The 23,722-nt window shown below is 38.8% G+C and overlaps 1 protein-coding gene across 4 annotated transcripts in view; it reads left to right on the forward strand.

Annotated features, from left to right (window-relative positions):
- Nucleotides 1–22,245, forward strand: part of EPS15 (epidermal growth factor receptor pathway substrate 15) — a 91,936-nt gene extending 69,691 nt beyond the window's left edge. For 2 of the 4 annotated variants that reach the window (XM_080921055.1, XM_080921056.1), the window contains exons 17-25: nt 2,392–2,508; nt 2,688–2,778; nt 6,553–6,588; nt 7,909–8,045; nt 10,347–10,416; nt 14,791–14,867; nt 16,380–16,548; nt 19,212–19,396; nt 21,416–22,245. In XM_080921055.1, the coding sequence (XP_080777181.1) occupies nt 2,392–2,508; nt 2,688–2,778; nt 6,553–6,588; nt 7,909–8,045; nt 10,347–10,416; nt 14,791–14,867; nt 16,380–16,548; nt 19,212–19,396; nt 21,416–21,562 (1,029 nt within the window). In that variant the 3' untranslated portion in view covers nt 21,563–22,245. The remainder of the gene's footprint in view (nt 1–2,391; nt 2,509–2,687; nt 2,779–6,552; nt 6,589–7,908; nt 8,046–10,346; nt 10,417–14,790; nt 14,868–16,379; nt 16,549–19,211; nt 19,397–21,415) is intronic. The other 2 variants (XR_013975126.1, XM_080921057.1) reach the window with 2 other exon arrangements.
- The last annotated feature ends 1,477 nt before the right edge of the window (nt 22,246–23,722 follow it).

A 23,722-nucleotide genomic window follows, 5' to 3' on the forward strand; every position in this document is an offset into this window, starting at 1 on the left:
AGAGGCCAGGGGTCATCCTCAAAGTGTCATTCCTCGGATGCTGCTAATTTTTCTTAAAATAGGTTCTCTGACTGAGACCTAGGGCTTATCAATTAGACTGAGGTAGCTGGCCAGAAGCCCCAGGCATTTGTCTGTCTACACCTCCCCTGCTCTGGGATTGCAAACACTATCACCATGCTTAGCTTTGTTCATGGATGCTGGGGATCTGAACTCAGGTCCACATGCCTGATCAGCAGGCACTTTATCAAACAGGCTGTCTCCCCATCCCCAGAACAGTGTTTTGTTAGCATTGTATATAATGTAAAGAAATATAATTTTAAGATAAATTTTAATGTTTATATATGAATGTGTGTGCAGGTACCTACAGAAGCCAGAAGAGGGTGTCAGAGTCTTTGGAGCTGGAGTTAATAGGCAGTTTAAGCTGCCTTGTGTGGGTGCTGGGAATTGAACTTGGGTTCCCTGGAAGAAGTTAAGCTAGTGTTCTTAACTGCTAGCTATTCCTTCAGCCCCAACAATTGAATTTTTTTTCAGTTTTAACTAATGTTCAAATGTAATCTAATTAATAAAAGTATTTTTTAAAATAATAGGTTATGTACCTCAGGCTAACCTCAAACAATATATAGCTGAGGATGTCTTTAAGCTCTTTTTTAACTTAATGTGTCTGCCTGTGGGGAGAGGAGGGTTCACTAGTGTGCTCACCTTTGGTTGCCCTCATCCATGTGTGCAGGTGTAGATAGAAGCCAGAGTTCAACTTTGGTGTCCTCTAATACCACTCTACCTTCTTTTGGGGGGCATGGTCTCCTCACTGAAAACAGAGGCTGCCATTTTAGCTAGACCTGGGATGTCTACGTATTTCTGCCATCCTAGCATTGGGGTTACAGTTACACTCCACCATGCCTAGCTTTAAAGCCCGGTGTTTCAAACTTGACCTCATTTCTTTATGTTTGTGCACCAAGCACTTTACAGAGGGAACCATCCTCTCAGTCTTAACTTTCTGCACTTGGCCTGCCTGCCTCCATTTCCCATTTAATGGGATTGAGAGAGTTTGGTACCACAGCTAGTTCTTTGTTTGCTTTTCATAGAGCATAGCTGAAGATCAGTGTTTCTGGTAGGCATGATGGCAGACACATTTAAAGTTTTGTCTGTTAATTTTGTATGTACATACATACCAGAGTGTCCACATGGAAGTCAGTTCTCTCCTTTTACCTGTGACCAGGGATTGAACTCAGGTTATCAGTGTCTGTACCTGCTTAGCTCTCTCTGCTGCCCTAGTATACATTCTTAATCCCAGCACTCAGGAGGTGAAGGAGGACAGCTGTGAGCTCTAAACCATCTTGGGCTGTATAGAGAGACCATGTCTCAGAACAACAAAAGCACTTCTGTAGATGATAACATTGGAGACAGAGTCTCACTTGTTTCCCAAGTTAGCCTCAAACACCTCTGCATAATCGCTTCTGCCTCCAGAACTGCAGAGACAGCATGAAAACCTGGCTTAGGTAATAATTTAAATTTATTTAAAGTTTATTTTATTTTTAAGTATTTAGGTATTTAATAGTTAAAATGTTATTTTAATACTTTTTTTAAAAATTAAATTATAAGTACATCCTTTTTTCCTTTCCTTTCCTTTAACCCTTCCCACATTCCAGTGAAATTCATGGCCTCTTTTTTTTTGTTTCACACACACACACACACACACACACACACACACACAGAGTGGGTGGAGGAGGAAGAGGAAGTGGGAAGGAGGAAACAAGAAAGGGAGATAATAAATGCAACCTGTTCAGTCCTTGTAATGTTACCTGTATGTGTATGAGTTCAGAGATGACAACTTAGTATTTGGATAGAATAAAGGTTTTAAGGGTCTAGAGATACAGCATAGTGACAGATAGTTTGCACATCATTCAAGGGGTCCTGGGTTTGATTGCCAATACCAAAATAAATGTTAAGACACACACACACACACACACACACACACACACACACACACACAGCTTAAAAATTGTTTTTAGCCATATGTTGTAATTCCTTTAAATCCCAGTACTCAGAGGCAAAGGCAGATGAACCTTTTGAGTTTGAGGCCAGCCTGGTTTATATGGTGCATTCCAGGCTAGCCTCGATTACACAATAAGACCCTGTCTCTCAAAAAAAAGTTGTTAAAATAATGTTTTCCAAAAATCTTTATTATATTTATGGGTGGGTATTGGCATACCATAATGTTCTTGTGGAAGCCAGAAGTAAACTTCTAGGAATTTGTTTGCACTTCCTCTAGTGAGTCCTGGAGATCAAACTCAGGTTGCCAGGCTCAGCAACAAATGCCTTTACCCACGAACCATTTCAGCAGCCTGAGAGAAGATTTTTAATCTGTCAAGCTCACATATGTATCTTTCGTAGGTGAGAAGTAGTCCTGAAATAGCACCTTCTGATGTGACTGATGAAAGCGAGGTTGTGGCTGCAACTGATAATGAAAAAGTGAGTCCCAGCTTTGATGATGACAAGCATTCAAAAGAGGTAAAGATGATTGTAAATTCAATTGTTCTTATCACTCACGTCTTAAATGATCTTTGTAGCTGAAAAACATTTACTAATTTTTTCAAAGTATGTATATGGTCAGAATGTGGGTCATTTGAAGTACTTTCTTTAAATGTTTGGTTACTAAAATATCTGTTTTAATTTAAAATTATTTCTAGGAAGATCCATTTAATGTAGAATCAAGTTCACTGACAGATGCAGTTGCAGATACAAACTTGGATTTTTTCCAGTCTGATCCTTTTGTTGGCAGTAAGTATCTTTCTTTTGTAAGTGTATAAAAAATACTTCATGATGTATATATTATATAAGCATTAAGGCTTCAGTTTTGAGAGCATAATTTCTACAATATAAATAAACTGAGAATAAGGGTTTTTAGTCTTATATTTGCTACTATTTAATTTTAGCATCTTTCATAGGGTTGTCTGATTAAAAGACTGTTTCTTCAGAGGAAAGGCTTAAAGAAAAGCTATAAGCCAGTGGTAGAGACTGCACACTCATGAGTCAGCATTACTTAGCTAATAATTACTGAAATACTAGCACCAGGTCAAGTAGAGTCACACTTCTGTAATCCCAAAATTTTGAAATTTGAGTTTAGCCTGAGCTACAAAACTGCCTCAGGAAACTTTAAAAATGAAGATGAAAGAAAAAAAGCAAACACTAATTTTGAATCATTAGAAGCTGTCAGGCATAATGACATGAGTTTTGTTGTACTTAAAAGGCAGAGGTAGGTAGATGGATCTCTTGAATTCAAAGCCAGTGTGGTTTACGTAGCCATGGCTACACAGTGGATTATTATCTCAAAAATAAAGTGAAATAACAGTGAAAGATATAATAGAATTAGATGTCTGATTCTCCTTCCTTTTGATACTTCTAATTTTACAAACATAAATCTAGCTGGGCAAGGTGGTGCATGCCTTTAATCTCCCACACAAGAGGCAGAGACAGATGGATCTCTTGAGTTCAAGGCCAGCCTGATCTAAAAGGGTGAGTTCCAGGACAGCCAGGACTATACAGAGAAACCCTATCTCAATAAATAAATAAATAAATAACTCTGATTAAAATATATCATGACTGAAATATGTTAAACATTCCTTGTGTCACAGTATTTTGAATTATATTTCATTCCCTGAACTATCTTGTGTAATTCCAGCACTTGGTAAGCAGAGAAGTGGGAGAATCCTGTAGGTGTGAGGCCAGTTTGGTCTACATAGCTTGTTTCAGCCAGGGCTACACAGTGAGATGTAGTCTCAAACAAACCACAGGCTGGAGAGATGGGTCCACAGTTAAGACTTGGCTTAACTCTCTTGCAGAAGGCATGAGCTCAGTCTCCAGTACCCACACAGCAGCTCACAACTGTCTGCAACTCCAGCTCCTGAGGTTCTGATACTCTCTTCTCTTCCACTGGCACCACGCATGCACTCAGTGCATAATATATAAAGTGTCAAAAAGTAAACATAAGTTTTGCACTTAAAATATATAGGGCTGAGATTGTGCTCAGTAAGTCCTAGCAGGCTTAATACCTTGGTTTGATCCTTAGAACTACAGATGAACCATTCAATCATAGATTAAGAACATTTATAGTTTTATAATCATCACAAATCTGATTTTGGAACAGTTTAGCATTTTCTCCCTCCTCAGCCTCAGCCTAATTTTAAAATGGGCATAATTATTTAACTATTTCTTAAAAATATATATGTAAACAGTAAGTTTATTACAGCATTAATTAAACCTTTAAATAAGCTACCACTTCACATCTACTAGGATGGCAGTCATCGAAAGGGGATAACAGTGACAGTGAGGATACTTAGACATTACAACTGCTCCACTGCCGGTGGGAATGGGAGATGGTCTTTGGAAAGCAGCCTGGCAGTTTCCAAACCAATAATTAGAGTTACTGTATGACCTGATATGTACCTAGAAGGAATGGACACACGCAAAAAACATGTATGTCTCTTTGCCTAGTTTTTATGTTATTGAGACAAAGTTTCTCTGTGCAGCCTTGGCTATCCTGGAACTCAATCTGTAGACCAGGCAGCAAAAACATGTATGTCAATTTTGAGCAGCACATCATTTTTTTCCTCCTTTGCAATTAGACTGTCTTTGTTTTCCTAATTATTATGTATGTGGGTGTGTGGACATGAGTACAGAGGCCGGTGGAGTTGGATCCCTTTGGAGCTGGAGTTGCAGGCAGTTGTAAGCTACCCAGTTTGGGTGCTAGGAATGGCTCCTTGGGAAGAACAGTATACACTTTTAAACGCTGCTGTCTTTCGAGTCCAGTTTGTCTTTTTATTGTTGACTTGTAAGAGCTTTTTACATATTCCAAGTAAAACTCCCAACATATGGTTTGAAAATACTTTATTAACTCTGCGTGTGTGTGTGTGTGTGTGTGTGTGTGTGTGTGTGTGTGCGCGCGCGCATGTGTGTGCCTCTGTGTGTAGTTTTTTTCAGGCAGGTTCTTATTCTGCCTCAAGCTAATGGCAGTCCTCTTTTTGCCTCACCCTCTTGAGCATTGGTTATAAGCATGAGCATTTATACTCCTGCTTTTCTTCCAAAGACATTATAGTTTTAGCTATAATGTCTTTGGAAGAAAAGCAGGAGTATAAATGTTCTATCTTGATCTTTGGGGCTGGAGAGACAGCTCAGTGGTTGAGAACTACCAGAGGACCTGGATTTGGTGCTAGCACCTACATCAGGCAGTCAAACTGCCTGTAATTTTGCTCCAGTGATCTAATCTGATGTACTCTGGCCTCTTGGGCACCTGCATGTGTGTGTGTACACACCCGCGCACGCACACACACACACACACACACACACACACACACACACACTGGGGGGTATCTTAATAACTATAGAGATTTAGAGATTTAGTTTAGTTAATTCTAAAAAGATCTTTCTAGTTGTCTAAACTTTTTTTTTTTTTTTTTGAGACAGGATGTTCTGTAGCCTAAGCTGGCATCAGACTCACTACATAGCCAAGGCTAACCTTGAACTAACTGATCCTTCTGCCTCTACATCTAAATGTTTAGATTATGATTCACACCATCACACCAGACATACAGGGTTCTGGGGCTGGAACCCAGGGCTTTGTGCCACCCAGGAAGGCACTCGGCTAATGTAAACTACATCCCATGGATACCACTTGTTGAAAAAACTGTTGTCCTTTCATCCTTTCTTTGACATGTGCTCCTGATACTCTTATCAAAATTCAAGTGGCCATAGGTGTGAGAGTTTGCCTCTGGCTTCTGAAATGATGAAGGGTTTGTTTCATTTTGTTTTGTTGCTGCCCTAGTTAGCCTTGTCTATACATGAAGGTACAGATGGTAAAATGTTACTACTGTGTCTCTCTTCCCTGTAACCTCCTTCAATCAAAGGTTCTTACATCAGTTACTCTTCTGTTAAGAAGAACACCATAACCAAGGAGGCCTCTTAAGGAAGCCAGAGTTTATTTGGGCTTATTGTTCCAGTGGCTTTGAGGTTGTAATGGCGGGGACAGCATGGCAGCAGGCAGAACAGGAAGCAGAGGGCAAACATCAAAAGTCAGTCTTTGAGCTCTCAAAGCCTGCCTCCCAGCACACTTGACCCAACAGAGCCAAACCTCCTAAACCTCCCCAAACACTGACACCACCTGTGAAGCAGGTGTTCAGAGACCAAAGACTATGGAGAACATTGTTCATTCGAACTACCATGGCTCCCACTTGCCTTCTTATGATGTGCATTGAGTCAAGCATTTATGTTTTATTATTTCAAATATCACACAAGCTGAATAGCATGATTTTATTGAAGTAGAACTGTTGCATTAAAGTATTGTAATATGGAAATAGAATTGTTGAAACTGTTACTGTTTCACTTAACTTGCTTTTGTTTTAAAAGTACCCCTTTTGAAGTAGAACTGTTGCATTAAAGTATTGTAATATGGAAATAGAATTGTTGAAACTGTTACTGTTTCACTTAACTTGCTTTTGTTTTAAAAGTACCCCTTTCCGAAGCAATAAATAATAGTATCTTTTTCTTTGTTTGTTACAGGCGATCCTTTCAAGGATGATCCTTTTGGAAAAATTGGTCAGTATATTTTTGAGTTTTTTCTTAACTTTAATTCTATTCTGTTATGCCTTATATTTTATTTCGTGAGAACACAGAACTTGAGTAGTTCTAAAGCCAAGGAAGTGTGTGTGTGTGTGTGTGTGTGTGTGTGTGTGTGTGTGTGTGTGTGTTGCATGACACACAGGCATTTTTAGGGAGTGGTTAGAACCTTATCAATTTGCTTAAGGAAGTGTGTGTGTGTCTATCTGTCTGAGTGTGTCTGTGTATCTGTGTAAGGGTTAAACAAGACTTTGTGCATCTTAGCAAAGTACTCTAGTACACTTTCAACTCAAAACTCTTTTTTTTTTTAAAGTAATGATCAAAATGTTGCTTAAAAATAAGATTGGTGGGGCTGAAGAGATGGCTCAGTGATTAAGAGCACTGACTGCTCTTCCAGAGGTCCTGAGTTCAAATCTCAGCAACCACATGGTGGCTCACAACCATCTGTGATGGGATCTGATGCCCTCTTCTGGTGTGTCTGAAGACAGCTACAGTGTACTTATACATGAAATAAATAAGTCTTTAAAAGGAAAGAAAGGAAGGAAGATTTGAGATAATTGTTTTTTCTCAGATTTTTCAGTAGAATAAAGGAAGTCTTGCTTCCTACTTTTGGTCCAAATGTTTCAATGTATTAGCCTTGAGCTCAGAGAAGGAAATGTATTATACAGTGTTTGTTTCTTTTACAAGCACAGCACTAGAAAACTTAGGACTGAATCCCTTAAAATTAAATGCTAACTAAAAAGTTTAGTAAGTGAGAAGCTTTATTTTTCTTGAAAGCAGAATAGACTCTAAAATGAAAAGGGAACTTGAAGTTCTGTAGGAGTTCAAAATGATTTTACTTTTTGAAAATTAAGTCTATTCAAAGAGGACAATTTTATTGAGTTTAAAAGAAAAACACCAAGGCAGGAAAGCTGTAAATCTCAATAGTTGCCTAGAGGAAAGGGATGGAGGTGCGAAGGAAGAAGCAGGGTTGTAAGTAGGCTGACATGAAGGTCATCCATGGTGCACAAGCAGCCTTACTGAGGGTGGGGGTTTTAGAAGGAGTAAGAGAACACAAAGTACTAGAAGATGCATACTTAAAAATATTCTGTCTGGTGTTGGAAAGGGACAAAAAGAAGTAAAAAGAAATGGTTATGGCTTTTTGAGTCTGAGTTGTGGACGGGCTCATCCCTTCCTCACAGTGGCTCATAAGGAATGCCTCAAAGTGTCTTCTAAGTAAAGAACACAGTGATGATGCCTATAGCAATAGAGAATTTAACATTAGGTTTTCAGCTTTTTATGTTTGTTTTTTCTTCCTAGATCCATTTGGTGGTGATCCTTTCAAAGGTTCAGACCCATTTGCATCTGATTGCTTCTTTAAGCAGACTTCTACGGATCCTTTTACCACCTCAAGTACTGACCCCTTCAGTGCTTCCAGCAATAGCAGTAACACATCGGTGAGTGGCAGGATTAAAGACTGTTCAGCCACATGAGCAAACATCTAAGAAAGTGTATTGAATGTATAGCCATGGAAGCTTCCTTTTGGTTGTGTTTAATGGTTCATATGACATTTGTCTGGATCCCACCCATCCAGGAATTTGTCTAATGTAATATTTCATATTTTGATGACCCCTGGAGAGGAGTAGGATGATTTACAGAATGAAGTTGTCCTTGTCCCATGGGTGATACTAAATATGTGGCTGGAAGTCCAAAAGACAGTTTTAAGTAAAACTTTTTATAACTATCTGCTGTATTGTTGAAGAAATGGAAATTACTTAAAGGGAGACATTAATATTTTAGGAAAATAAAATCATGTTGTTTATAGTTATACTTGGAATGCTAATCTTGGAGAGTCTAAATTTGCACTGAATGTCAGGCTCTCTTGAGTCTGTGTCCACAGCCTCTGATCCAAAGGCCTCGGAGCTGTACAGTCACCGCTCTAACCTTCACTTAAGGCAGATGTTGATACCCCTGCTTTAAAAATGAAGACATTTAAGATTCAGAACATTTACCCTTTTGAGTGCAGTGGTAAAAAGGTATAATGCCAGCACTGGAGAAGTGGAGACAAGAGGATTCAAGGCCAATTTTGGCTGCATAGTAAGTTTGAGAGTATATTAGGCTACATGACATCCCGGCTGGAGAGATGACTCAGCAGTTAAACATGTATTTCTCTTCCAAAGAGACCCAAGTTCAGTTTCCAACATCTCTGTCAGGCAACACTCACACTCACAACTGCCTGCAACTCCAACTCCAGAGAATGAAGAGCCTCTAACTTCTGAGGTACTGACACACATGAGACATGCACATATGTACACACGATTAAAAATAAATCTTAAAAAAAATCGTGTTACTTTAATATGTCCAAGACATGTGTCTGAAGGCTTTTAAAAAATATTTATGGAGCTGGAGAGATGGCTCAGTGGTTAAGAGTGCTGACTGCCTTTCCAGAGGTCCTAAGTTCAAATCCCAGCAACCACATGGTGGCTCACAACCGTCTGTGATGGGATCTGATGCCCTCTTCTGGTGTGTCTGAAGAAAGCTACAGTGTACTCATATAAATTTAAATATATATATAGGGGCTGCAGAGATGGCTCAACAGTAACAGACTTGGGTTCAGTCCCAGCAGTAGATCACAACTATCTGTAACTCTAGTTACAGGAGATCTGACACCCTATCCTACCCTCCACAGGCACCAGGCATGCGGGTGTGGCACATGAAACAGACAGACAGACACAACACATAGAGTAGATATATATATACATGCAGTTCAAATACTCATAAAATAAAAATAAATTTATACTCTGGATATTTTAAAATACTCAGAATAATACAATGAAATATTTTGCTGGTTTTTGTTGGAAGATTGGCAGCAATATTTCTGTAAACTAGACCAAGAGAGGCACAATTAATCGCCAGGCATTTTACATAAATGCCTATTTTATCATCTGTTATCTTAAGTGAAGATTACTTTCTTAGAAGAGTAATTGGTTTGGTGTGGTTTTCGTTTTTTGGTAATTATCCCTTACTGTGTTCATTAATAAGAGTTACTTGCCCAGCAGTTGGTGTTTCCCACTGATGTAAATTTTGAAGAACACCTCTATAACTAAATGTTTGTTGTCTCCACAAGACTATTGCATACTTTTTTTTCCCTACCATACCTAGTTTATAATGAAGACCATATGCCAAGTTCCTCTAACATATATGGCAGTCTGAATTCTCTTTCTACTTCGTGTTTAACTATTCTCCACTGCTCCCAAGCCAACTCTGCTCTTCCTAATTTAAAACTAACACATTTCTCCTGTTCTTCTCCTTTCATCTCATAGTTTCTCTATTAAAATAAAAGGTTGCTGATCTAATAGCCATCACACCTATCTGGTTTTTTCTGTTTCCCTGGATGGTGCTGAGCTCGGGGGCAGAGTGCTTGGTTAGGACATGTGAGCTCTGGGGTCAGTGCCAGTACTACCAAAAGTGGCTCTGCAGAAGAGGGGTTGGAATTCTGGTTGGGCCTTCCTGTGAGGTGACTGCTTGAGTGTTCACATAAACTTAACTTGTTAAATTATACATGTGGCGCATACTTTTTAGATAAATATATTGTAATCAGAGAGTAATTGTTTCCATTTGTTGATTATATGAGGAAAAGAAAAACTGTTCCAATGTTTGTTTTCTGATTCAGAACTTTATAAAGTATTTTTTTAGGTTTGACAGTGAAGTTCCACCTATGAAATGTTGCCTCTCAGAGATTTTACTGTTCTCTTTAGATAGAAACTTGGAAGCACAATGACCCATTCGCTCCTGGTGGAACCGTTGTTGTTGCAGCTAGTGATTCAGGTAAAGACATTTGTCAGTTTTATTATTGTTAATCATCACCCTTCACCAAGGTTTTCTTTTCTAAACACTTTTGCCCTATTAATTATGATTTTTAGATTGATGTATAATTATTCCCACTTAAAACATACTAATAATAGCAACAAATATTTGTGTATCACTTTTTACTTCCTTATTAATTATCATCTATCATTCTCCTTAAACTATATACTGTGTTCAGTGTCAGGAAAACCAATAAGAAGCTTTTGCTGTGTACAGTGTAGTTTTTGGCTAGAAAGGGGGATCAGTGGGTAAGAGCCCTGCTGTTGTGCAAGCATTAGGACCTGAGTTTGATTCCCCAGCACTCACAAAAAAAGTTAAATATGGCTGCACTTTCTTATAACCTCAGCATTGGGGAACAGAGACAGGCAGGTCCTGAGGCCTCACTTGCTCACTGGCAGCTGGCCTGTTCAAAATGACGAGCTTCTGGTTCAGGGAGAAGCCTTGTCTTAAGGCAATAAGGAGGATAGAAATAAAGGAATACATCTAATGTTCTGTCCTGATCTTGCCATGAACATTCATGTGCCCACACCACACACAACGTAAACCATGTATATGCACACACAGATACAAACAAATACAAGAAAGAAAAAATTATATAAAACTATCTGGGTGTGATGAGAACAGTTTAATCCTAGTTCTTAGGAAGATGAAGTAGGAGTGCTATGAGTTCGTGGCCAGCCTGGGCTATATAACAAGAACTACGTAGCGATTTCCACACCAGCCTGGACCACAAAAGGAAGAGGTGGCTGGAGAGATGGCCCTTGCACAGACCCACACTGCACTCTGGCCTCGTAGCAAACAGGCACACACATGATGCACACACATACATGCAAGCAAAGCGCTCACACTTAAATTTTAACACGAGGCCATATCAATATTTCCCCGTACATTTTACTTTCTGTGAATGCCTCTTTCTCTTAACTCAGTGTAAACCTTACAGAGTGTTGTTTGGCATTTACTCTTAAAGATCATGGTCTAAGTTTAAATGTTCGTGGCTTTAGAGGAGTAATGGAAATTGTCTTTAATATAAAGAGTCCTGTTAAAATACAGAGAAAATCTAAATCCCAGGAAACTAAGTACCGGAACATTAAATAACTTGATCAGTGCTACACAGTTTATGCAATGGTGAGCCAGTTACTAGATTCAACCATAGGTACACTCTTACCCATTTCCAGGTCAGTCAGTGTTTCATTGCCACCTTTCATGAAGAGTGAGACAGACGAGTAGGTTTTCTACTGCTCAGGAGCACAGGAAATTAGAGGAAAGTAAATTCAAACGTGAGTGCTTTAATGGAATGTGGCTGGTAGGCTGTGCTGTTTTCCTGGGTTGATGTGACAAGAGAAGGAGGTTATGAAAAAGAGAGGTTAGTCTGAGTGAGGCTGGGGATTAGATACTAGCTCCCAGCGTGAGTAGCAAGGTGAGTAATAAAGCAGATTGGAGCAAACAAGTTACCTGAATGCGGCATCTATCACATTTGGAACTGTGGGCTCTCAAAATCAGTTTTTTAAATGAGTAAATTTACATTTATTATATGTATATAATCTGGTTAAACAAATCATTGCACTCTTACCACTAAAGTATAGTTGTCACATCAAGTGCTTGAGTTCCTTTCAGCACTTGCTTACTCCTGCAATCTACAGACACATGGGCATGCGTATGCATGTGTGTGCTTGGGCATAAACTGGAGCACGCACAGGCACGCATTATTTTACTAACTCTAGACTCAGGAAATAAAGTCTTTCCAGGTGCTAATTAAAGCTCAAGAAGATACAATGTGTCTTTGCAGATGCTACTTATTGGATTTATCTGTTGAACACTGTGTGAAGTTGAGCTTAAATCTTAGTTTAGTGGGTAGGGGTGAGGGAGATTTCTTCATCTTAGGATTCTTTGATAACCAGCTACTCTTCAGGGGGACATTTTCTTTAATTTTTAAAAAATTATGTATCTGTGTATAGGTAAGTGCACGTGAGTGTAGATACCCATGGAGGCCAGAGGACAGCATTGGGTCTGTTGGAGGTGCGTCACAGGCTGTGTGAGCCACCCACTGTAGGTGCTGGGAACGCTACAAGATCATTCTGTGTGCTTAACCACTGAGCAGTCTCTTCAGTCTTTTGGGGAATTTTTATCTGTTCCTTTCTTCCTTATTGGTCAGCTGGTTATGCTAAGAACTGTTCCATCTATTCGGAGGATCCTTAATAAACATATGGCTTCTGTCCCCTATTTTCACAATACTTTCAACAAATACCAGCACCTCCTACTCACCAGGCCTTGTGCTCATCCTTGAGGAGAAAGTAAGAAATACAATGAAGTTTCCAGCATCATAGAGCTTTTATTGACAGACGGAAGCAGACACGGGTTAGGTGCTGATGAGAACTGTAATTAGTTAAGCTGAGGAGGGATAGAAAGTTATATCTGCAATATAGATTTACTGTTTCTACCTTTACAGAGAATCGTAATAGTGTTGAAGTTATATACTAAAGTATTCACAAGTGATTTTGGATAATAAGATTATAGATGATTTTATATTATGCTTCTATACATTTTCCCCAATATATTACCTTTATTTTGGGGGAGAGAGGGTGTGGTGCGTTCATACATTGGAAGCCTAATCAACTGTTCATGGCTTCCGAGTGCTGCCTGTGCTTCATCATATGAACCATCATCTGAGACAGTTTTTGTCAAAGTCTTAATGTTTTTTATCTGATTTGGAAAAAACTATTCTGTCATTTAGGGTACATTTCCTCAGTATCTTATAGAAAACTTCTAGCAATTACAAATTCGTCATGTAGAAATACCTTTTTTCAATTAATATTTTTCAAATTATACTTTATAGTACTTCAGTTCTGGCCTAATTCAGCTGTGTTGCTACAAGTGCTGTAACTCCTTATAAAGTCTGTAAGGAAAAGACAGAGAAGGCATGGTGGAACAATACCAATTCTTTCAGAAGGAGCCAGGAGCCTTTTCCCTTTTTCTCCTACCCTGTGCATTACCAAGGAAGTGAATCAGGAATAACCAAGGGAATGAAGAGGAAAGGAAGGGAATGCCTGACCTCTGGTAAAAGCATCCCCCAGTTATGCCCCCCCCCCCCCCAGATACTGTGTCCTATGATTGAAGTGTCAATATCTTCATCATTAGAGCTGTGACCGACCTGGAAAGGGCTGTTTTCTTACCCACACCTGCTTCCCTCTCACTGCCCTACTTCCTTGGAGCAAAGCGGACAAAAATAAGTGCCTGGAGCTATACAGATGGCTCAGCTATCAGCAACACTGGCTGCTCTTCAGAAGAGCCAAGTTCAGTTTCCAGAGCCCACATAGCAGTTCACAACCATCTACCAGAAGTTCCAGGGGATCTGACGCTCCCTTCTGCTGTCACAGACTCCAGGCACACACATCTGAATACATATATACACGAAGTGTGCACAGATGGGTGAAGGGAAAAAGCATCTTAAAAAAGAAAAGAACTAAGGTCTCTGGTCTTTTCAGCATATGCCGTTCCGCAGCTCCCATTCACGGGTGCTTTTCCTTTTTAATAAATGGTTTCTTTTCTGTTTTTAATTTTGCTTTTTGTTATTGCTTTGGTTTGGGTTTGGGGTTTTTGAGCGGAGGGTGCAGGGTCTTTGTGTAGCTCCAGGCTGTCCTGGAACTCACTCTGGTGACTAGGTTGACCTCAAACTCACAAAGATCAGCCTGCCTCTGCCTGCCTAGTGCCACCACAGTTGGCTGACTTTTTAATTTTAAATATATCCCAAGTACAAATCTGCCCTGGAAACTTTAGCATGTGCACCTTCCCTCCCTCAATATACACAGATTTAGCTTTGTGTCCGTGACTGTGACTTTACAGGGGAGAATGTATATGACAAATTCAAATACTAGTGCTACAAACTACTTATTAGTTATAGATAACTGTGGAACACAGTAAAATACAGTTATTGCTGTAGAGAATGACAAACTCGGTTCTTATCGAAATTAGTGACGCCTGGGTTAGTCTAAGGTTTGTGAAAAGAGACTTGAATGGCCAAGGACATTGTTAAATGACTGATCCCGGCACTTGAGAGGCCGGCAGACAGCAAAGTCATACGCTGTACTTCCCTTGAAACAAACAACAAGAAAATGTACTTTATGGGGCTGTCTTGTTTCACATGTGTTCCAGAACCTTACCTTCCAGTCGCACCTGGTTGTGATCTGAGACATTTACCAGCTGATTAATACTAAAGAATACACCATATGGGGTTTTCAGTGTATACTTGATTGTATAGACATCAGTCAAATTTAGAAATAATTTTTCTGTTACCACATAAAAAATAATATGAAATATTGTGTCTTTATTTACTCCTAGCCACAGACCCTTTTGCTTCTGTTTTTGGAAATGAATCATTTGGAGATGGATTTGCTGACTTCAGCACATTGTCAAAGGTAATCTGCAGTGATTAGTAGGAAGGAACATCATGTTCTGTCAAATGAGCAGACCTCCTTACCATTAGAATTCTCTCACAGATGTGATATTTGATTGCAATCCATCAGTTCATAGCAGGTATTGCCTTTACGTGAAGTTATGAATCAGCATCTCTATAATAAGCAGACAGTGGTACAGGTGCTTACATTTTCTTTTAAAAGATCTGTTCAGTGTGATAATTAGAGTTGTCTGTTTAAATGTTTCTTTCCTAGGTTCTCCCTGTGTCCCTTCCAGGTCAGTAGCTGTACCATTCATTCCATTCTATGTGTATTTAATTTTATCTATTAAGGTCTGTACCAACATAAAAATGTGTAAACTCTGGCACTGAATGTCCACTACCTATTTTCCAGTGTAGCTGTAGTGTTGATTTAGGCTAAAAGAAAAAGATTTGAGAGAATTTGAGGATGAGCCAAATTGTCTGCCTCTAAGGAACATTTTTGACAGTGTCCAGAGACATTTGTGGTTCTCGAAGCTAGGTGGAAGATGCTGTTCCTAGTTAGTTGAGTATACTCTCCAGCACACTGCAGAGCCACCGCCCTCACACCCTGAATGTAGTTACCACGTCCCAAAGTTAGTAGTGCCACTGTTGAAACATACTGGCCCGAGTTTGTAATCCCAACACTTGGGAAGCAAAGGCAGGTGGATCTTTTTGAGTTTGAGGCCAGCCTGATCTACAGAGTGAGTTCTAGAATAGTCAGGGCTTTACAAATCTGGGGGGGGGGGGGGGAGAAAGAGAGAAAAGCACTGGCCTAAATAAATCATACTCTAGTTTGTTATAGAAAAGTCTGTCTTCCATTATCCACATTAGTAGACTTAGTATTCCATGGATCAGTTTGCTTTTTAAAAAAATGACTTTTGGGTTGTCTTAATAGTTTTTCAAGAAGCCATTATCTTTAAGATTGTCTTTCCTATATTTAAGGGCATTGGCAAGCATAGAGTCAGACATTCCTGTTTATTCTGTTATCATTCAGCCCAGATAGTCCATTTGGGCCTCACTTAGCCCTCCATCTAGAATTGGCTTGTTTTGATCTGTCTGTTGCTCTTGATAAGTGACGGGAGAAAACTACTCGTACAGACCAGTTTTTAGTCTATTTGTTCTTGAGTGTAAAAGGTAAGATGTCACTTCTCTAAGGATTGAAATAAAACTGCATTATACTGGGCTGGAGAGATGGCTCAGTGGTTAAGAGCACTGACTGCTCTTCCAGGGGTCCTGAGTTCAATTCCCAGCAACCACATGATGGCTCACAACCATCTGTAATGGAATCTGATGTCCTGTTCTGGTGTGTCTGAAGACAGCTACAGTGTACTTATATATAAAATAAATAAAATCTTTAAAAAAAAAGAAAATAGAAAAGCCAGGATTTGAACCTAAAAAAACAAACAAAAACCACTGCATTATACTTAATCATTCTTCTAAATACTTTATGAACAGATGTTTATCATACTATATAAACATTTCTTTTTAAACAAAGGTCAGCAATGAAGATCCTTTTAATCCTAATCCTACCATATCAAGTTCTACCAGCAGTGTGGTCATTCCAAAACCTGTGTTAGAGGAAATACCCAGCAAGAATGAAGATGTACCTCCAGCACTGCCACCCAAGATTGGCACTCCAACGAGACCCTGCCCGCCACCCCCTGGTATGCAAGTTAGAGACTTTCCTAGATAACTTCATGATCTGTCTCTAGAGAGTGTTGTGTGGACTTACTTCCATCATGATGTGTCATATAAAAGGCTGTACTGTAAGCTGGAGCCAGGCACTTAGCAATCCGCTTGGCTGGGCATGTGCCCCTTCCCATCCCCATTTCAGAAAAAGAATGGGTGAAATCGTTGTTTTTGTTTTGTCTTGGTTTTTTTTTTTTTTTTTTTTTTTTTGTACTCTGGTTTTCAAATTAATATTCTTGAGAGAAAACTAACTTGAAACCTCCCTAAATCCTTAATTTTTTTGTTTATTTTTATTTAGAAAAAAGACAAGGAAGGTGGGGAAACTGCTTGCTCTTTAACATTTCTTTATAAAAGATGTTTTGTTTTGTTTGAGGCAGGATCTAACAGGATCTAACAAAGTAGCCTTGGCTGGCCTGGAATTTGCTGTATAGACCAGGCTGGCCTTGAACTCAAGACTCTTGAAGACACCTGCCTCTGTCTCCTCTGAGTGCTGGATTTAAAGGTGTGCACCATCATGCCAGGCTTTAAAACTCTGATCTTAAAGTTCTTTGTAGTCTTGGAACAAATTGTTGTACTTTTAACTTTATTTTGTTTAGTCGGTGTTGTGTTTAGCACTACACAGGAAAGGTTTGTCTTGAATGCAGAAGGAAGGAACTGTGAGGGCAGGTGCCCGGCACGGGAAAAGCTGCTCTGTGAGAAGACAGTGTTGTTGGGCACACTGGGTTCTTATCCTTAGACTATTCCTGGGTAACATTCAGCCCCCAGAGTTCACTGATCACTGTCAACTCATTGTTAATCATTGTTGCCTTCTCACAGTGGTCTTCCCATAGTATTTGATTAGATTGCACATACAATTGTTAGTCTATAAATACCTGCTCAAAACTTAAGTAAATGAGTTACACAATGTTTTATCTTTAAAGGAAACTCACGTATATCACAGGTTAGAAATAAGTTGGTCAGAGTCTATATAATTTTTAAAATGGATATATTGTTTATTTACATGTTTACACCCATGTGAGTATCCTTTTAAAACTCAGATGCCCTAATTTAGAGCCTGGTGACTTACATTCAAATCCCAGAACTCTGTAAAGGCTCAGAGGCAGAACTGTTTCCATAAAGTTGCTCTGACAATACATATACTGTGCACACATACAGTGTGACACATATGTTCACACACACATCATATATATGCAATAATAATAAAGCTGAAGACATTCACGTGTGCATCATTGTAGAGGAGCAAAGAGAAAGAATGGTTTGTTGAAAAGATCACTGATTAAGGATCTTAAATTTATATTCTGGTGAATCTCAGTGTCACAGATGCTCAGTAAGCACTCTCACCACAGAGTGACATTTCCAGTCCTTTTGGGTTTTGGATAGTGCCCCATGTGTAACCTGGCCTCAGACTGAACCTCTCGTCCTCCTGATTCTCACCCACATCCCCCACATGCTAGCGTTAGCCCCAGCTTGGTTTTTGTTTTTTTTTGGGGGGGGGGGTTTGTTTGTTAGAATTTTTAATAGTGCTAGAGATCAGACCCAGGACTTCATAACTGGAGCCATAACTCTGTGATCTTAAATGTATAATTCTCCATGTCTAAGCCTCAGTACCTTAGTTGTTATATGGTAGCTGTGACTCAGGTTTTGCTTTCGTTCACAGGACTTTCTGAAGGCATATGTAGATGTGAGATACAAAATTCTTTTGTAAACATTAATAAAAAGAATCTATTATGTGACTATCAGCATAACTGCCCTATAAGAAAAGCATATTTGAAGAAACTTAGACTTCACCTCTTTTCTTCAAGAAGTATTATACTTTAAGTAAAATTTAAAATTTAAGAATTTAGCTGGGTGTGGTGGCACATACTGTTAGTCCCAGCACTCAGGAGGCAGAAGCATGTGGATTTCTGAGTTTGAAGGTGGGTTTAGGACAGCCAGGGCTACACAGAGAAACCCTGTCTTAAAAAGCAAATTAATGAATGAATAAGATGAATAAATAGATAATTTTCTCTAACATGGTATCACAACAGTGGGCGATGAATTAGCAGGACAACATACTATTATTTGGTCAAAGATGAGTTCTCAGCAGCTCTGCATATAGGCTATGGACTTCTAAGTGTTGATCATTCTCAGCTTGAAGTTTTATAGATGGCAAAGTGAGTGAGTTGTTTTGTCGATTTAATCTTGTGTTTTATGCTACTAGGCATTGTGTAAATATACCAAAGAAAAGAGATTTACCAAATCTCAGTCATTTGCTATTACTGCCATTAGTATCAGTCTGAAGCTGTGACCAGAGACCGTTGCTGTGTGTATTCTTTATCATTTTTCTCTTGTTTGTCGTTATCGTCCTAAGGAGCATGCGTCTTTAAAATGGAGAAAGACTTAATCTTTGGACAAAATTATGATTCTTGGCCTGTTTGCTCTTTTTGTATTTGGTTTTGTCCATGTAGCTGCGCCTGAAATGTATTTGAGAGACGAAAGCTTTGAGGACAGTTGGTGTGGCCCATTAAGGCGTTTTGAGAAAGTGCCTTGGGCTCTTCTCTGTGCACCATCTGCAGTTCTTTAAATGCTCCCTGTCAACATGTTCTTGTGTGCTTGTGTTTGCTGTGTCTTCTGGTTAATTGTAATGATTTTGATCCAGGGAAAAGACCCATCAACAAAGTGGATTCTTCTGATCCCTTTAAACTGAATGATCCATTTCAGCCTTTCCCAGGCAATGATAGTCCCAAAGAAAAAGATCCTGATATGTTTTGTGATCCATTCACTTCTTCTTCTACCACTACCAATAAAGAGGCTGATCCAGGCAATTTTGCTAACTTCAGTGCTGTAAGTACTGTGAATGGGCTGTTTGGGGGAAAATCTTGCCATTTATAGTTTGAAGAGTTTTCAAGGATTTCTTCATAGTCTTCCAAATTTGCATCATTTTATCAACATACTAAAAATTACCTTTTTTCCTTCCCCCAAGCAGTACCTCTGTTTGGTTTGCTTTTGCTGATTCTCAGATGACTCCATTGCTAAACTGATTTTAGTCATTGTGGTTCTTGTAAACAAGATGTCTTATATACCCTTTCTCTCAGTCTTTGATACAAATATAAGTAAAATCTTGACTGTTAATATTTGGCAAATGGTTATGCATGATTTAGAAACTTGTATATTTGTAGCTGTGGATGTTTGTTTGTGTACAAGGCTTTGGCAGTTTCTGTGAGGGGACAGTGCAGGGGTTCTTTGAATACAAAACAAAGGTCTTTACCCACTGTATTCGCATAGTAGTTTTGATGGTTTGGTGGTGGTGGTTCTTTTTATCCATCTGAGAGCCCGGTTACTCATTTATGATAAGCGTGTGCTCTAACATGGTAGCCTTTTCAGTTTTACAAAACTTAAGATCTAAGAATTCTTTGAGAAACATATAGAAGTACTATGAGAATAGGCTGGGCAAATCCTTTGTTCTATTAGAAATGGAGTAACCCATGTTGGAAGCATCATATATATCATCATTATTAAATGAAATTCTTAGAGTTGCTAACGAGGTGGTTTTCAGCAAAGTGGCATTCATTACCACGCCCCGTTCTATCCTTGACTTTGGAGATGAACAGCTGAATGGCCAGATGCTTCTGAGCACAGCAAGTACCATTGGGTCCTCTTGCTCATTATTTTAACCCCATCACTACTCTGGCTACTTGGGAAAGAGGAGAGCAGGAATCTGTGCAACTGAGGCAGTTGCAGTGACTGCCATTTGAGTCGGTTCCAGCAGCATCAAATGAGTGTAAAGGAACAAGATAGAGATCCCTGTTAAATGACAACTCAGAATTATCTTCAAGGTCCATGTCAGGTGGAATTTGAGTTGTTTCAAGCAGAGAAGGATGGAGAATTGGCTTTCTTAGGAGATTGTAATTCTTGGTGTAAAATAATTATCTGGCAGTTTGTAACAGTCAGTGTGTTAAATATAGATCTGTAAGTAAAAACCTGGTTGGAATGAGTCCTGAACAGTAGTGGAGGCATTTTGCTTATTTTATACATGAGACTCTGAGTACAGATCAGAAAAGTAGCTCATGATAAAGTCCTCCATTTTTACTTTGAGGGATTGGATAAGCACACCAAGAGTCTCAGGTACAGTCAAAGCCTTCCAGTTTGTTTCACTTCTTTCGATGGTCTCCACGAGTGACAAAAATCAAACCAAATAAAACTTTGCATCTAGTTTCTACTGAAGTTGAAATGTGGTTGTAGTTACAAGCATACAAATATTTTTCCAATCTAATCATCATTAGTATTAAGGTTTTATTTAAGCTGGGTAATTTTGTTATATAAAACTGGGCTAAAAGTTCCTAAGGACTATCAGAATCTTCAAAACATTTGTTACAAAATAGTTAGGTTCACAGACTGTATCTAATGTACTTATATATAGCAAAATGTGCCTAATTTTGCCTTATACTGTGGGGTTTCCTGAAAGACCAGGTAAGGCAGCTGTCTATCACCGGTGGCATTAACTTTAATGGTATATCAGTTAGGCGTGCTGCCATAGGGTTGTAATCCCACAACTTAGGACTCAGGCAGGAGGGTCATGTGCTAGGTCTGCAAGCATGTGCCACCATGCCTGCAATTTCTACTCTTTTTATCAGTTACTTCATAGGGTTTATTATAGTTTATAGACTTTTCCTCCCATAGATTGCACTAACATTTAAAGTAAACCAGAACTCAGTAAGTAGTTAAAATATATTTTCAGAAAAACAAGGAATTAACATTATTCTTTTAGGTAAAACAAGTAATTAGTGCTCTTTTATAAAAGGTCTTTTGTATGACTTAGTTTATTTTTTAATTCATTCATCCTCTTGTACTTTTAAATGGCAGTATCCCTCTGAAGAAGATATGATTGAATGGGCAAAGAGGGAAAGTGAGCGAGAAGAGGAGCAGAGGCTTGCCAGACTAAATCAGCAGGAACAAGAAGACTTGGAACTGGCCATTGCACTTAGCAAATCAGAGATATCAGAAGCATGAAGAGTTATGTGTCCTTTGTCAGCAGTACAGTGCTCTTCTCAAATACTGAAGCTCTTTACCATGTGCATCAAACTACCTATGAGCATGGGATACAAAGGGTTGAGATTCCTATAAATGTGACAAGAGTCTAGTTTGTTTCGGGGGGAGGGGGCTATTTCAAATGTGTCTTATATTTTCTTCCAAAAGCAGTACCCTAATTAAACAGCTTCGCCTAGATCCCTGTTCTGGTGTGCATTTACCGTGAGCTCTTGCCTGCTTGTTCTAGTCCTCTGCCTGTTGGAACCTAGCAGATATAGTTTCACGCTTGCTGCCCTTGTCCTGTAGTTACTATGACAATGACTGGAGTTCTGAAAATGTGCAAGTATTCTCCCTGAGCTGAGTGGTGGAGGGAGGGGAAGGAAAAGACTATCCTGTTTCTTCTGATCGGTACAAATTAGTCAGTTTAAGGTACATTATATGTACTTCTGGAGAAAATAATAGTTATTATTTAGAGACAGGGGAAAATATTCTGCATAGATCAACTCCACTATTGAAAACTAGATGAATTAAGTTAAACCATTATTGCTCCAGCCTCAAGTAATTCCTAAATAAAAGTATTAAAGCCTTGTATATGAAACATGTTTCTAAAACAATTTTCTCTGGACTTAAAGAATTTTAAGATTAACAGATACCTCACTATATGTTTCCTAGTTTAAAACAAACCAATTTCTTACAAATAAGATTTGTAAGGAAATGTTTAAGTGCTAGTGAGGAAAATTTGTAACTTAAAATACAACCTATCCATTAAGGTAAGCGAACACTTAGGCTGCACCCATCTGCCTTTGCGGCTGCACTGACCTTGTTAGTAAGTGTCCTGGAGTCTAGGAGCCAGAGTCGGAAGGTACTTTGTGTTCATTTTGTGTTTTGTTTCTTAACTGAAGGCCCAGCTATTTGCAGTGATACAGATGGAAAAAATAGCATTTGTCATATCCTCTTGCTTTCTGTCCATCTTTGTAGTTTAAATTACTTTATTTACTTGCTTTATTTTTTCTCACCTATAAAATTGACAAGTTATGCCACACCACCCAAAAAAATTTCTAGTTTTTAAATTGAGAGAAAAATAAACCAAGTTGCCAAATTATCAGAGCCCTGCTTTTGTTAAAAGCCTGTCTTCTGCCAGACGGGCCTTACAGACAGCTGGATTTAAAATGGATTTGAGTAATTTTTAAAATATGAGTTACTAATTTAGTGTTTGTAATACCAAGATAAACAAACATGCACCTACAAACTATTTAAAATTCTTTAGGATAACCTAGTGAAGGTGGCATTGAACTGTTGTTAATCAGAGTAATCTACTGCCTGGCCTATAAATAAGTTCCACTGAGTCTAGTCAGACCATCTTGAAATGGTGCTTCCTTTCCCGTCCCACACACTGTTGGATAGCTGGGATTTAAAGCAAACTTAAACCACTTCCTTGCACTGCTAACTTTTTTCTACTTTTGTAAAAATATATTTCAGTGTAAAAGTTAAACATGAAGTAAGGGCTGAATCATATTCACAGGGCTTTAGTTGTGATAACTAATCCAGTGGCCTAAGTGTTTGCTGCAAAGGGTGATGAGCAGGTCGTGTTGGGTTGTGGTGGGTGGCGTCTCTGTTTGCCCCTCCTCTCACTCCTCAGGAGAAAGGTAAGTTGACTTGAATAACCTTCGTTTGCACTGAGAAAAGTGAAAAATGTTTGAAATGCTTTAAATTTTTTTAATTAAAAAACACTCTGGAAATATTAAATATCTATAACTTATAAACAGCAACTTTTGATGTGTAGTAAGTGTGCCCTAATCTTCAGTGCGCTTAGCTGGGTCATAAAGACTCTTACCCTTTGTTAAAATGTGTGTGCTCAGTGGGCCAATATCATACTAAAGTGTGCACATATGATATAAACATATCTATGTCTCCATGCTTGACTGTATAGAATGAATGTCTTAGGAGTCTTTTGTGACGTTTTATGGTGTTGACCCTGGCTCCAAGCCTGTGCTGGAAACAGAGACAGAGTTTTAACCATCTTTTATGTACTTGTTCAGCTTTATTTGAACTCTCTTCATAGAATTTTTCTCATGTTTCAAACTTATAAATTACAGTTGTAATTATGAGAATAATAAACTTTAATAAATAAAAATGTGTACT

The sequence above is a fragment of the Micromys minutus genome (genome assembly GCF_963924665.1).
Source record: "Micromys minutus genome assembly, chromosome: 9".
Lineage (NCBI taxonomy): Eukaryota > Metazoa > Chordata > Mammalia > Rodentia > Muridae > Micromys > Micromys minutus.